Below are 15,479 nucleotides of genomic sequence, written 5' to 3'. Positions count from 1 at the left end.
TTATTATTTGGAAAAATTACATAAAAATGTTCTGGATTTATGTCATATTTCTCTGCAACATCATTTGAGTGTAGTTTTTCATTCACTTTCACTGGAGTACACACTGGTTTGTTGTTGTTCATACGGAACCTTTTCGAATTAAATCCTAAGTTTTTAATTTTGTCAATTAAAGTCCAAAATTTATGCAATCATTTATATTTGAAGCCTTTGTTCAAATATAAATGAAGTAGGGAAAAGTGGGAAATCATTGATTAACTTCTGTGTTTTACTTAGAGCTTGTTTATAAATAAATTTAGTAGCTATTGAACAAAGATGGTAGAGAGAGAAAACTCCTCTTAGAGAGTGAAAGTTTTGTTTAGTGTAAGAAAGTGATTGCTAGAAAATCAAAACTAATTACTTAAGTTTTATCAAAAGTTTCGCCATTTTCTCTACTTAGTTATTGCATAGAACAACGAGGACATGGATATAAGATTCAAATTGAAATTGTTTAATATTTATGAGACTTTAATATAAAAATATATATTTAAAAAAAATTATAAAAAAAAAAAAAAAACTATGACCTGAATTAGGATTTAAACTTTGGGTCTTTTTATATAATTTTTCATTTTATTATTATTATCCCCAAACTTAATTCTTCTTCACCAAATAGGCTTTAAACTCAAGCTCGCCTTATATTACATCTTTAAATTTATATAATATTTAATCAGAATTATAAATAAATAAAAAATGAATCTATAATATTTAATCAGAATTAAAAAACAAATTTGTTTCAAATGGAGAGAATTCAATTCATTCCACATAGAGGTTTTTGGCACTATTAACAAATTTCTAATGAAAGTGTAAGGCATGATATTCTCTCTTTTTTTTTTTTTTTTTTTTTTTTAATATTATTTGGTATCATATATGCAACCGCAAAAACTGGACCAAGTTGAAGTCTATTATGGTCATTATTGCAGATTTTTTTTTTTTTTTTTTGAAAGCGGTCATTATTGCAGATTTTGAATACATAAAGCCAACTATATTGACATATAGTCATTTTCAAACATGACATAATACTATAGTCATAGTCTTCTAATTGGAAAGTGGGATTTGTATCATTGTGTGACAAATGACACAGCATGCAACATGCCCAACGAATAAGGCAGAATAGTACTGTATGAGATTTTTTTTAATTATAAATTTTCAAAATTGCCAACATTTAAAAAAAAAAAGAAAAATTATTTGCTTATGTATGCTATTTTAAAATCCTATATTTTAACCAAATAAATAAATAAATTCTAGCAAAATATTAGGTACAAAAATGGGCAACAATATTATGAATAAAGATATATTCTCGTATTTAGATTCCTAAAATTGTGATATCTCTAAACTTGGATCCTTGGAAATGTAATGTAAGTATGCTCAGATTTGGTTTGATTAACATAAACATATACTTAAATTAAATTAGAGTATGATTTCTATCTAAAAAAAAAAAAAGTAAAATACAGCGATGCATTAAACATGACCAAGGAAAAAAAATTTGTGGCTAATCATGATCCTTGTTTCTTTTCTGAAAAAGACTACTAAAAATTTTCAGTTTAGCATTTTTAAAATAATAATAATAATTTTTTTTTAAGTCTATTAAAAGAAAATTAGAGAATCAGTACTTAAATGATTATTATCTAAAAAAAAAATAAAAAATAAAAAAAAATAAAAAATAAAAAAGAGAAAAGCGTAGAATAGACCTAAAGCATCGTGGACCCCACTGTTGACCTTTCACCGTCTCTCCTGGCCAGTTGCCTCCCCGTGCTTTGCATGCATATTTATTTCCATCCCATTCTAATATTTTCTTTCAGAAAAAAGAAAAAAAAAAAAAAATTTGGATTTTGAAAGCTAATAAGCAGGTTTGATGCAACAAAAACTCTCACAAAATTTTGGAGTCAGTCAGGCTATGAATTCTCTAGTTTAATTAAGGTCGGTCACATGTACTCTTTAGTTGTCGTCTCGTGGCGGGTGTTAATTTGTCATATATAGAAAGTAGTGAAATTATTGTTTTTTTTTTTTTTTTTTTTTTTTTTTTTTTAAGTTGGAAGGAAAGAACAGAGAAGGGCAGCAGTCAAGAAGCAGAAGAAATGTCAGAATTGGTGGCTCGTACTGGTCGCCATCTGCAACGTTACAAGGACGGTTGCCGTCTTGTTGCTGGGTATATATGTTATATATATATGTATTGCTTCATTTTCTTACAGTCTTTCAAAAATAATATTGGCTATATATGGTTGCTAAAATTTTCTTTTGCAAATTAATTTGGTTATGTATTATATTTATATATATAAAATATGGCAGGTGTATTCCTTTTAAGATTAGTAAAAATAGTGATGGAACGTTGGATAATGATGTTGTGGAGCTACTCATGATCAATTCAACTAGTGGACGTGGTCTTCTCTTCCCTAAGGTTTATAATTTTTCTTTTATGATTGTATTTTTTTATGTTTTAGAATCAGAATCTTTGTTATATTAAAATTTTAAATTAAGAAAGGAAAAAAAAAAAAAAAAAAAAGAGAATATAAGGCTTTTTATTGTGGTTGATTAGTTTTGGCCGTTATCACTTGTCTTTTGTTGTCTTCTCCGATTGTGTTATGTTTTCTTTTGTTGTCACGTCTTGTAAAGCTGTGTATTATTGAATACTTGCATATAACGATTTTATTCGTATTTGCTGTCCTTGAAAGTTTTCACTTTTCACTTAGCTTGAATGTATATATATACTTAGGATTTAAGACAGTACTTCTGTATGTACTATGTTTGCCTTTTGACAGCAAACGGAATGTTCGAAACTGTTTTTTTTTTTATGTCGATGCTTTTTCTTTTTTTTTGGTGGGGGGATGAGGATGTGCCCTGATATTCATTATAAGAAATGACTTGTTGATAGATGCAAGAAATGGAAACTAGATTCGAGAGTGGAAAGGTGCAAGAAATGGAAGCTAGATTCGAGAGTGGGAAGGTGTTAGGCAACTTATTTCTTTAGGTTAATTAATGAGTATGGTGGTTAAGCCCTTGTAAAAGTCTACAGCAGTGCATAACACAAATGCATGGACAACGGGTAAAATTAACTGTTAATGGTATGAGTTTGGAGATAGCCAACCCCAAAATTTTAGGACTAAGGTTTTGTTGATGTTGTTGTGGCATGACTTTGGCGATCAAGCTGGGGTTAGCTTCAAATAGTTTTAGAGCAAGTACAACTTTTGTTGTAAACCATTAAATTCTAGAAAGGAATGTTGAATATAATTTGGAATGGATACACTAAAAAATTGTAACTAATTTTTGGTTGCCAAAAGCAACAGATTAAGCTAGTCATTCAACTTGTGAAACACAGAAATCAATGGTGTTTAAGAAATCTCTCTCTCTCTTGTTGAAAGCAGAAATCTTATCATGATGAATTGAATCCAGTTTGGTAAGATGTATACCAAAAAAGATTAAATGGCCTAAAATGCAAAGCCCTTCTACCCCTAAAAGTGCCTCATCCTGAAAAGATGGGCTCCCAAGAATCCCAGTGACAAACTTTACAGGCTTTTTCAATACTAGCAGCCAAGAATGTGAGTCTTAATAGTAGTACCTCTTGAAACAAGTAGTTAGGTGATTTTGAGAATATTAACATTTCACTTTCTAGAAAAGTATCAGAAATTACATAGCAGACCACATTCCAAGACTTTGAAGTGAACTTATTGGATCTCACCAATCTAGCAAGAAACCAGTAATTAGTATCTACTTCTAGAAGCACACAACAAGCACCAAAAGTGGAACATTAAGATGTTCCAAAGACCTTGAACAATGGTTTATATTTTCTTCCCCTTCCTTTTTCACTTGCAAATTTTATTAGAGATTTCCAATTTCTACTTATAAGGTAAGTTTTAATGATAAATTTGTGCAATAAGCCGTCAGCCTGGAAGAGCCATTGAACCTGGATCTTGTTTTGTTGAAAAATTCATATTGTAATTGTCTGCCAAGGCTTCAAAGTTTCAATTTTAGTACAGGTGTTCTTCCACAACAGAGACCACAATATACTCATCAAACGATTTTTAAACTGCCTTTGCCTCCTAATCATTCAGAGCTCTATGAAAGATTACATCTTAAACATTTCTACATCCCCTTTCTATTCATATTCTATCCCACTTTTGCTTGTTTATGAGAAGCGGTATCAAGTAAGTCCAGAAATGACATTGCCAATCCCCCCACAACCCCCCCCCCCCCCCTTCTTTTTCCCCTGGCTGCAATAGCAAGAAAAGGAATGAAAACACGAGTCATCTTGGCTTTTCCTACATCCACATCATAAGCACTTCTCACCTCCCTAAGCTTCATATCAACCTCCTGCGAAATTCTGTTTTCCTATCCTTGCGCAAAAAGCATCTCTCTTTCTCCCTTACTGTTAGAGCCAAAACTGAATTCCATATGGTTTTTTATGCCTGAATGGCCACCAAGTTCCACAGTTTTTTTTTTTTTTTTTTAATTTATATTGTAAATTTTTTTATATAATAGTCTTAATTGCATGCATAACATTCAGTGAAATGTTGATAACAGAGTGATAATCATTGATTTGTTACAGACCAAGTTAGTATTAATATTTCATTGTCTCCCAAAAGGAATTAGAAATAATAAATTACTATTTGTGCTTTTGCTGTTGCGATTTGTTCGGTTATAGGGTGGCTGGGAAAATGATGAGACGGTTGAGGAGGCAGCAAAACGTGAAGCTTTAGAAGAGGCTGGAGTTCGAGGCAATTTAGTGGTATGGAGAAATGACTTTGTTATCTTTTGCTCTATGTATGCTATTTTTCAAGTCTTAATTGTATTATCATCTTTCAATGGTTTGATAGAGTTGCTCTTTTAGGAGGCTGAAAGAGTTTGTAATTTATTAAGTCAATTGTGTGTGTATGTGGAAGTGTGTTTGTTTGTGCACACATTTGTTAGTGAGTGTGAATGAGTTGACACATGTATTCGATTAAGAAATCCCCATTTCCTTTCATAGATTAACATATTCATGTAGGAATTTTAGAATAGATATCCATTAAGCACTTTGGAAACTTTCCCATCAGTACCCTAAGGATTATGTGGAAGTACAAAGAGTTAGAACATCCTGTTCTTTTTCTTCAATAGATGACATGGGCATGGGATATGTATTCTTGGAAGACATCTACCTCCTGTTAGTAAAAGTCAAGCATAACCTTTTATGGAAGACTAAGAAAACAATTTTGATCTGCAATGTATCTTGCTAACATTCAATTGCAATTCTAAGCGATTCATAATTATGAAAAGATATATTGACCTTACTTCTTTCCCTAATTTTTCTGGTCCATTGGCAGCCCATTAGCCTATCGGTTATTCATCAGCTGGTGTCCCTCTACCACCCCTTGGAACCCGCTATTCCTTGGTGTATGTAAAATTCAATCAAAGGTCTCTTTTATGAAAAGGGCCAATACCTGTATGACAATGGCCTTTACCAGCATGACACCCATGCTTAGACTGTGGCTTTTAGTATTCATGTGTGTGAATTTGGAGACAGATAAAGTGCAGCCTTTAGATGTCAATTGCATTAAATCTCTTTCTTACATACTGTGATTCCTCTCCAAGATTTAAGTTAATATTTTACCACCACCAATAATAGTGTGATTCCTGAAAAAATATTTAAGTGTACTTGTGCACGCATAGACTCTCAATCTCTTATATCAAATAAAATGTAGAGTCCTGAAGTACAAGTGTTTTAAACTATTGTCACATACCAATCTGACTTCCTAGATTTAACAAACGCCAACTGCACTACAATCTTTGAAACATTGAGTTGTTCCCCAGTAATACACCAGCAAATTCTCAAACGCAACAAAAATATTAGCTTACCAGCTTGAAATTATTGTCTGATCAATCAATCAAAGACAAGAGCATCACTTTATGTGCAAGGACATCAAGGAAGATTTTTTTTTTTTTTTTTTTTTTTTCATTGAAACGAATGAAAAATACTTCAAGGCATCAAAGCCTACAAGGAAAGAATTAGCAGTGCTGCATGCAACTGTGAGCTTTGGGTGCACAATAAGGGAGCCAAAATGCAAGAGTTATTTTAAATTCATTGTGGAAGCATATCTGATCATGAAATGCATTGGAGTCACATGCCACAACTACATTGTGATAGCCCCCTCCCTATATCTTGGTTGTGTATTCAGTTAGTCCTCGTGTTGCCCAATGGGAGGTGAGGTGGAATCCCTGTTTAGGGATGGATCCATTACCTTAAATATTTGGTCCTTGCATAAACCTTCTAGTCTAATCTTTTATTGGGATTGCCTCTCACATTCTTCTCTCCTCCATCTTTGAATCTCTTTCTTATTTCTTCTCCTTTTCTTTGCTGAAGTGTTCTTTTCTCTCAAATCCATCTGTAAAGTTTTGTTAAAAAAATCCTTATTTAATTTTAATCCATTGACCTGGATTATCATTAAATGGATTTTTACCTTTCTTCTTTGCCTCCCAACAACAAGGGCAATGGAGCCCTAAGTTGAAGACATGGCTTATGGGCAGAAGTTTATGTTGAAGTTTCAGAATGATTGGGGTTGGAGGAGGCATTTAGTTGATATTCAATCATGTTTGTGGTTACTTTTGTGTACATACATATATTGTTATAGAACAGTAACTTTACTTTCAATGAGGGAGGGTTTTCTTTTCCTTTTTTTTTCTAATCCCTAACAAAAATTATAAAAAATAAAAATAAAAATAAAAAGAACAAGATTTCAATATTTGTATAAATTTAGGATGACCTTATTGGTTTCTTGGCTGCTTTTTTCCTGCTTTTGCTGTTGTTAAAAGTAAAATTTGAAATTAATGAAGTGTTTATTTCTTTGTTTAACCACTCTACTGTTAAAGAAAATAGGGAGTTTCTAATATTCCTGCAAAACATATTGCTTGATATCCCTTGATGCCATTTCTGGCATAAAAGGTTAATTTTGTGTGTTTTAGTTGGAAATGACATCTTTTGTCCAGCAGTTCCATTTGTTTATAGAATAAAGGCTGTCTTTTTTCCCCAGCATTTTCTGGGGGACTACATTTTTAAGAGCAAAACCCTGCAAGATGAGTTTTGTCCAGATGGTTTGTGCAAAGCTGCCATGTTTGCCTTGCTTGTGACTGAGGAACTTGAGTCTTGGCCAGAACAGAACACTCGTCAGAGAAGTTGGCTAACAGTCCCTAAAGCAAAGGAGTGTTGCCAGTATCCATGGATGCAAGAGTCACTTGAAGGTTTCTCAAAGTGGCATGCTGATCAAGTATTAAGCAATTCAAAGGAAGAGAATCCTCTAATTTTGCCTGATTCAACCCCAACCCCAGTTCAGAATTGAGAAAGAGACCACCTTTGTGAAGTTGATTTTGGTGCTTTTTCTCCTTCAAAGTTAGGTATAGGCAGTTAATAGGCCCTTTTTTGAGGCAATGGCGAAGTATAGCATTCTAAATTTATAATGGTTTCAAATTTCTGGCTTCCTGCTTGCTGATACTCTAAATTTAGAGGCTGGACTCTAGTACTTTTACAGTTTTACTAGAGAGGTCCATTGTCAAAATCTGCATCAAAAAGTGATGATGAATATATGTAAACTGTAATATATTTATTTTTTCGCATGAGTGTACTCAAATTTCCCTTGTTGGTTTTTCATATTTTAGAAATCACTGATTGATTGATTTTTTTTTTTTTGTTAATAGTTTTGAATATATCTTTCTTTGTTATATAGGTAATCAAAATAAATTTTATGTTCAAGATAATCATATTTTAAACACATGATTTGATTGGGTTATTTAGTATACAATCATTGTTATAGTTAGGTATGTATGTTAATGTTATACAAAATAAAAAGATTTAAAAAATAATAATCAAAATAATACATTTTCATTAATGAATTAACATAATAAGTTAATCATGAGAAAATAAATCGAAGTAGAAGTATTTTTTATTTAGAAATGTCATAATATATATCTAAAATTTTTTAAAATGTGTGTCTTGATTTCATTTGAAAAATCATATAAATGCTTCTCTTTCTCAAAACAAAGCTTCCCTATTCAATAGTAGAAAATTTGGTATATAACCAAAATCCCTAAAATGCCTAGTTTCGTTTGGTTGGGATAGAAAATATTTAGTTTTCTCTTATGTGTGTTTGGTTAGAGATGGAAGATTTGAATGATAGGAACTTTTTGCTTGATTGAAAAGAAAAATTATTACTGTATCAGCAATAAAAAAATATATATAAATATAATAATAATAAAGGACCAAATTGTAAGGTATTCAATCGCTAGTATTTATTTTTGCAATTATAGATATGCACTTTTCATATATTAATTATTGGCCCCTCAATATATAAAGAGGAATGGGTTACTTGGGTTAGGCCATTTATCACACCGGAGGTAGCTCTAGCCGCCCACCATGCTCGTCTTCTCTACTCGCTTCGTTTGGTTTCTGGGAAAATAAAAATTTTCCTGGAAATGTTATGGAGGTATTATAGATGGAGTTTCTTACAGTCAACCCCAAATCGCCTCTTCTTCATTGCACCAGTTCTGCCACTTCGTTTTCTCTCCTCGGCAGCGACGGTATGTGCAACTAACCCAACTACCCAGTATAAAAAATTCCGTGAAAATCATCAACATTTTCCCGAGAAAAATAACAAGCTGTTTATCACTCTCACTCATCAGATTGTACATTCCACCTTACTGAACTGCACTTCTGATTTGATTGCATTGAGCTTCTTTCTATGGTGTGCTAAGCAACCCAATTATTTCCATAATACCACTGCGTTTGACCACATGGTCGGTGTGGTTAACCGCCTTATGCAACGGTATGAGACAGTTGGAGGGGTTGTTTGGGGGTTAGAGAGTATTGGGTGTGTTCCAAAGGCACAAACTTTTTTGCTTTTGTTGAGGATTTATTGGCGTGGAGGAATGTATGACATGGTTTTTGAGGCTTTTGAGCAAATGGGTTGCTCTGGTTTTGAGCCCAACACGTTTGCGCGTAATGTAATTATGGATATATTGTTCAAGATTGGGCGTGTTGATGTAGCCATTAAGGTTTTTAAGGAGACCCAGTTGCCTAATTTTTTGACATTTAATATTGCATTGTGTAATTTTTGTAAGTTGAATGATTTGGTTCGTGTTCGGGAGATTTTTACAATGATGTTGGGAATGGGGTATTACCCGAATGTTGAGACATTTGAGATGATTTTGAATTATTTTTGCAAGTTGGGTATGTTAGTGGAGGCATATCAAGTGTTGGGTCGAATGATTATTTTGGGCATTCCATTATCTGTGAATGCATGGAGTATACTTATTGATGGGTTTTGCCGGCTGCATAGAATTGATATTGCGTGTAGTCTATTGGAGAAGATGGGTAAGACTGGTTGTTCTCCAAATATTGTAACATATACTACTTTAATAAAGGGGCTTATGGAATCAAAAATGATTGGTGATGCATTCCATGTTTTAAATATCATGAAATCCAAAGGTTATGCCCCTGACTTGGTTCTTTGTAATGTATTAATAGACTGTTTCTCCAAGGTTGGAAGGTATGATGATGCGGTTGATGTTTTTGTAAATTTAGAAACTCAAAAAATGGCACCTGATTCTTATACATTTTGTTCTTTGTTATCTACCATATGTTTGTCTAAGAGGTTTTCTCTCTTGCCCAAATTAGTCCATGGACTTGTCATAGAAGCAGACTTGGTGGTTTGTAATGCACTGCTAATTTATTTTTGTAACGCGGGGTTTCCAAGTCTTGCTGTGGAGTTATATAGTGATATGCTTGATAGAGGTTTTACGCCAGATAAGTATAGTTTTGTTGGATTACTTAGTGGACTATGTGGAGCGAGAAGAGTTGATGAAGCAGTTAATGTGTACTATGGGATCATCATGAATTATCCTGGTCAGGATGCTTACATCCATACTGTAATTACAGATGGACTTGTAAAGGCTGGAAAATTTTATAAGGCCATTAGAGTATTTAGGAAAGCAGTTGTAGAGAAGCATCCACTTGATGCTGTATCATACACAGTTGCTATCCGTGGACTTCTTAAGAGTGGTAGATTTGGAGAGGCTTGCACCCTATATAACCAGATGAAGGAGGTCAATATAACTCCCAATGCACATACATATAACGTAATGCTCTATATCTTTTGTAGAGAAAGAGATCTTAAAATGGTGATAGAGTTGCTACAAGAGATGATTGATGCAAGGATAGAACTCAGTTGTAATAATTACTTTAGGTTATGTGAGTTCCTTTGTAGATCCCACAATTCTAATTCAGCCGTTAATCTCTTAATTGAGATGAGAGATCTCGGGTTAATACCAGCTAATGCAATCTGTGTGCCTTTATCTGAAGAACATGTCCAAGGTCTGAAAGTAGATGTTGGGAGCTTATTGTTAAAAGGATATTTGGAAAATGATCCGTTTGTGGGCACATCTGGCTCTGAGGACCTTTCTGATGTGGCTGCTTCAGTGGGTTGAGATTCATTTGATCTTTTCTCCATAGATCAGAGATTCTTCTGTATTTTTGTCAGGCATCGTGAAGGTTGTTTTTTGATAATTCAATAATTACAACAGTAGGGGAGGGGGGATTCAAACACTGGAATAATGGAGAGCAGGCTATGCCACTGAGCTACAAAGCTCTTGGCAGGTATCTTGAAGGTAATATTGTTATCTATAGTTTCTATTCTGCCTACTCACTCGTATTTAATTATTTGGTCTTCCGGGTTTTTTCTTATGATGTGTTGTCAGTTCAGGATTTGCTGATGGTTTATATTTTAAACATTGATCACATTGCTTATTTAACTTAGTTAATACCAAACTATGAAAGCTTAAACTGCATCAGTTGAGATATAAATTGTATAAAACTAGCTACTGTATTTATTCTCTCTAAATGGAAGGCTATTTCTCAACCCTAAAACCTCTAATTTAGTACTATAATTTTGGTTATCAACTTTATTTAATTAGTCTTTGTTCCTTGCAAGTGTTTTTTTTTGGTTGCTTAGAAATTTTATGAAAATATGTGCTACAAGCTGAGATGCATGAGTTTTAAAATGTAAAGCATGCTCTTATAAATATTATATATATGGTTAGCAATTGTAATTGTATTGATTTATCTTTTTCATTGCATTTATTTGTCGCAAATGGATGTGCAGCTATTGAAGGATGAGCTTGTAAGGAGGGTTAAGCTTTTGCCAGGATATATCTTTTAAACACTAGGTTGATGGAGATGGTAGAAGTACCTCACCAAAGGTATTTGCATCAGTATATTTTTTCTTAATATTTTCCAAATTATAGGAAAAAGTTAAATTTCCTCAATTCCTGTGGTTTTTATGATACATTCATTCCCTTCTATTTGAAGGTTTTGTGTTCTAGTGCTCCAGTTATGATGTTGGAAGAGGCTCCTTAAGTTCTACCTAGTTTGAGTTAAATAATTGAAGGATGGTTCTCAGGTGAGAAAGGTCTGGATGTTTTTTATTAAGGGGGAAAAAAAAGGAGAAAACCATTTGTTTCCTATCGCTTTTTAATGTGGGAAGAAGTGAAGCTTGCATGGCATCATTTTGGATTATAAGTACTTAAAAGGCTAACAGTGTTGTTAATTTGTGAATGTAGTCTGCAAACCCTTTTTGGTGTTCCTGTTAATCAAGAATCCATCATGAAAATCCCTCTGTTTCATCGTCTAGACACTGAACTTTGTTTATTCAAATTAGACCCTTATAGTAATGAGTGATGCGATGAGATATTGTTGCTAAACAACAATCAAAGGCAGCATTTTAAGACAGTATGAGAATTGTGCAAGAATTGGGCATTTGGGTTTTATTTTTTTAATTTATATAAAGCCTGTGTTTTTGACTGGGGTAATTGTCGTATAACAAGTCTGAGATAGGTGCAAGAAAGTGCTTTAGGAAAGTTGTAGCCTTGTAGGTAAAAACAGGATGGATAAAAAAAAATCTAGTTGAAAGTTGTGCAATTGTATAGATTTTTGGAAAAATTAAGTAATATGTATAAGCGATTTAATTTTATATCATTTACTTGTTATCAATTCTATAATATTTATATTGTTGTCATTTAACAGTTCTTATTTCTTTCTTCTTGGAGGAAGTGGATGATGTAATATAATGTTTCTTAGGGGCCTTTTGGTTAAGGGAATTGGAGAATATTCCTAGGAATTTCATGTGGTAATCTTAAATTACCATCTCTGGTGGTTTTCTTATTCCCGACCTGTAGGAATCTCACTGAAAAATGCAAAATTTCCAATGTAATCCCCCAGTAAGCTGCTTCTTCAAGTTTCTGAGCAGTGGTGCAGTGCTGCACTGCTGTTGGTGTCATGTGTTGCTAATGCCTGATGTGCTCTACCACTGCTTCCACTATTTTCTCACTCTCTTTGTATCTGATACCCAATCTTTCTCACTCTGATACCCAGATGGGTTGATGGGGTGCTTCAATTCACCATTCCTGCAGTATAATCTCAGGTTAATTTTAGAAAATTTGATTTTTGTGGGCTAAATTTTCTGGGTTTGTAGAACATTTTCAATTTATCTCTAAAACCTCTTCTACTCTATATTTCAATTCGACAAGCATCTGGATTCTTCTCAAACATTTCAAGAAAGCCCATGGCAAATCTCTCTCTCTCTCTCCCTCTCAATGTCAGTTATGGCTTTTGTTCTGAAATTATGTCATTATGAATCTGTTATTTGCTTTTATTTGCAGACTTGCTCACCAAGTTCTACAGCTGCAAACAGAAAGTTCATCATCACCATGTACAGCTATGTGGAAATGGTACAGCTTCTTTATCCTCTAATTAACGTTCTTAATAACTAGCAATATTTTGATGAGTTTTATCCTATTACCCCTTCATTTTCCTGCTGCATTAATTGTTTATTTTGAACGTTTGGCAATGTGAAGAAACAGATCTTTTATCCTCATTTCATTTGCTCTCAAATTGTCTCTGATTGATGAATTTGGAAATACGTTAATGAGCTTTTATTCTTTTTGCTGCTCTTGTTTAATTCATGAATAATGATAAGGTGCAGATAACTTTTAGTTTCTTGCTTTTTTTGGTTTCTATTCTTGTTTGTATTCTGGAGTTCAATTTTGTCGCTCTATACAAGAAAGTTTTATTGGGTTTCAACTAAGTGCTAAATCTTTAAGTGTTCTTGGAGATTTTTTGATAATTTTAACTTCAATGGAGTATATAATTTCAATTGGAAATGAAAGATTTGCCGGTTCTTGTAGGGCTTGTGATTTGGTTGAACCTCTTTTTTATTTGAGAATTTTTTGATAGCTTTCTTTAAATTTGTGGCTTTTAACTGTTGTGGATTCCAGTAATGAATATTTGTCAAAGTGATGTTTAACATTAGTAAGGAGCTCAATTGGTAACTTTATATAATTTCAACTTGGTTTCAGTATTTGAAGACTTGAATGTGAATTGAACTAGGCAAAATGGTCTGTGAAAAGAGGTTCTAATGGTGGCTAATGAAGACTCTGATGAAAACTTGAAGATTTGAATGGCTAGTTTCTATACTTTAGGACTTGAATGGCTGGCCTCTAATACTTGAAGAATTGAAGGAAGAGTTGAGTTCGATTGATGGTAACCATGTTGATGCATTATTGGTGTGTTTGTTGCAAAGTGAATAACAGCTGGAATAGCTTCTTTTTTTGAGAATGATATTGTTTGTCGTCTTTGTTCAATAAACTTTGTTCATTCATTTTATTTTGTTTTATTTATTTTTTGGGGGGAGGATAAGGGAAATTGAAAGATGATTGAATTGTTAGTATGGAAGCCGGCATGCTAATCGACAAAACATGAACGATGTCGCGTAAGGGCTACGTTATTTTTCTGAGAAAGGGTAAGCAAGTTCATGGCAGTCTCTGTTGTGGTCAATTCCAAATGTTTGGCTTGAGAATCGTGCAAGATACTAATGGGATATTGAGCGAGTCAATATTCTTCCAAACAGCGAGCATAGAATAGTCTCTCTTTCTCAACCACTGCAGTCTTGAATACACTTCTTTCCTCATTGCTCAATCTCACAGATATTCATCTTTCTTGAAATTGATTCCACGAATCTGACAATCTCTCCTTCACTCCACTTCCAGCTAATCCTAGTGCAGCAAATTTGGTCTAGCTATGTGTCTCAACAACGTTTGCCACATCAACCATAGGCAACAACATCATTGCATCAACATCGGTGCCACACCACTAGACAACATGGCCCAGGTGTCTCTTGACTCTCTTTCATTCATCTCTTATTGCCCACTTGGAAACCAAGTTTACATAACCCAAAAAATTGGCTTAGAACATTTTGCATAGCCGAAGTCAAGGATTCAAATCTAATCTGCACAGAATGAGTACAAATCGGAAAATTATTAGTTACTCTTATACATATCGGAAAATTATTTCATGAAAATCCAAGATTTTCTGCCCTTGATGATCAGGACCCATTTGATGAAAGTCCAAGATTTTCAGCCTTTGATGATCAAGTCCCGTTTGATGAAAATCCAAGATTTGCTCCCCTTGATGATCGTTCACAATTCCAATTCTTGGATTCACAAGAAGGAACCAAGAAGATGGGTCTGCATTTGATGACGGACTTAATCTTATTGATGACACATTCTCTGGTCTTTCTGATATTAGTCAGTAGCCACTGTCTTGTGTAGATCTTCTGCTTGGTTCGTGGATGGGATTGTATGCTGCTGACTTCTCTGATTGTGCATTTTTTTGATTTACAAACACCCCTAGGGTAGAACTCCTGCCAACTTTAAGTCCAATCATTATTTGATAGAATAGGACAGTAACTTGTATTTTTCTTTTCTTTTTTTCATTTTAATTTAGTCTTCTTTGAATTTGAAACAAAGTTGCTGTTTTTTTTATATGAAAGCATCCTACATATGGACGTCTCTAGTTTCCAAGCTGTTCATTGTTGTTTTTATTTTGGATTTTTGCCTGGTTTATTAGAATTAAGAGGTGGACATCATGAATTACTTATTTGCCACCACAAAACAGGGACATTCAAAGCTTGACTTGTTTAACCATTTAATACTGTGTTTAGTAATTGAATTTGATGGTGATGTAAGTTTTTTTTTTTTTTAATTATTATTATTATTATTATTAGAGGAACTGGTAGAATGGTGATATAAGTTAGATCAGATTTATTGTTACCAAATCATGGAGAAGATTGTTTTCATATTTTCGAGTAAGGCGGTCGTGTATTTTGTGGTTGTGTGCTTACTTTAGTTAGAAACTTAGAATCAGGCTCAAAGTGAATGAATGATTGTGGGTGACATATAATAGATTTACACAACTGATTTCCAATGGCCATGTCTACATCTAATTTGACCTAAATGTCCCGGATGATGAGATAACCTGTCTGAAGACTTAGGAATTGGCAAAAGCAGATTCAATCTGTCCCATAAAATAGGTAAAGAACAAATGAAGCTATTATTTTTTGGTCTTCCAATGCCCTAGGTCAAACATTTCAGGG

General features: G+C 33.5%; 2 protein-coding genes across 8 annotated transcripts; both read left to right on the top strand.

The window, feature by feature from the left end:
• The first annotated feature begins 1,817 nt into the window (after positions 1-1,817).
• On the top strand, positions 1,818-7,683 carry LOC126693411 (nudix hydrolase 16, mitochondrial-like). Its single transcript, XM_050389373.1, has 5 exons — positions 1,818-1,953; positions 2,066-2,182; positions 2,323-2,431; positions 4,673-4,756; positions 7,035-7,683. Exons 2-5 carry the CDS (start codon positions 2,112-2,114, stop codon positions 7,338-7,340), a joined length of 570 nt encoding a protein of 189 aa, XP_050245330.1. The 5' UTR covers positions 1,818-1,953; positions 2,066-2,111; the 3' UTR covers positions 7,341-7,683.
• A 684-nt stretch (positions 7,684-8,367) lies between these two features.
• Positions 8,368-14,907, top strand: LOC126693408 (putative pentatricopeptide repeat-containing protein At1g16830). 7 transcript variants are annotated; one of them, XM_050389369.1, is made up of 5 exons: positions 8,368-10,659; positions 11,154-11,250; positions 12,422-12,470; positions 12,709-12,777; positions 13,405-14,907. In XM_050389369.1, exon 1 carries the CDS (start codon positions 8,470-8,472, stop codon positions 10,477-10,479), a length of 2,010 nt encoding a protein of 669 aa, XP_050245326.1. In that variant the 5' UTR covers positions 8,368-8,469; the 3' UTR covers positions 10,480-10,659; positions 11,154-11,250; positions 12,422-12,470; positions 12,709-12,777; positions 13,405-14,907. The 7 variants fall into 7 exon arrangements, with proteins under 7 accessions (XP_050245326.1, XP_050245325.1, XP_050245323.1 ...); XM_050389368.1 differs by having other exon boundaries at positions 12,226-12,470; XM_050389366.1 differs by having other exon boundaries at positions 12,226-12,777; positions 13,405-13,847; positions 14,095-14,907.
• Positions 14,908-15,479: the final 572 nt, after the last annotated feature.

This window comes from Quercus robur, chromosome 7 (genome assembly GCF_932294415.1).
Source record: "Quercus robur chromosome 7, dhQueRobu3.1, whole genome shotgun sequence".
Classification (NCBI taxonomy): domain Eukaryota; kingdom Viridiplantae; phylum Streptophyta; class Magnoliopsida; order Fagales; family Fagaceae; genus Quercus; species Quercus robur.
Note: the sequence above shows the minus strand (reverse complement) of the source record. Positions and strands in the feature narration are given on the sequence as shown.

Coding starts and splice junctions, on each gene's coding strand:
- LOC126693408 (XM_050389364.1), top strand. CDS start 8,470: ATGTTATGGAGGTATTATAGATGGAGTTTCTTACAGTCAACCCCAAAT.
- LOC126693411 (XM_050389373.1), top strand. CDS start 2,112: ATGTCAGAATTGGTGGCTCGTACTGGTCGCCATCTGCAACGTTACAAG. Junction 2,183..2,322: donor GGTTGCCGTCTTGTTGCTGG/GTATATATGTTA, acceptor AAAATATGGCAG/GTGTATTCCTTTTAAGATTA. Junction 2,432..4,672: donor GTGGTCTTCTCTTCCCTAAG/GTTTATAATTTT, acceptor GTTCGGTTATAG/GGTGGCTGGGAAAATGATGA.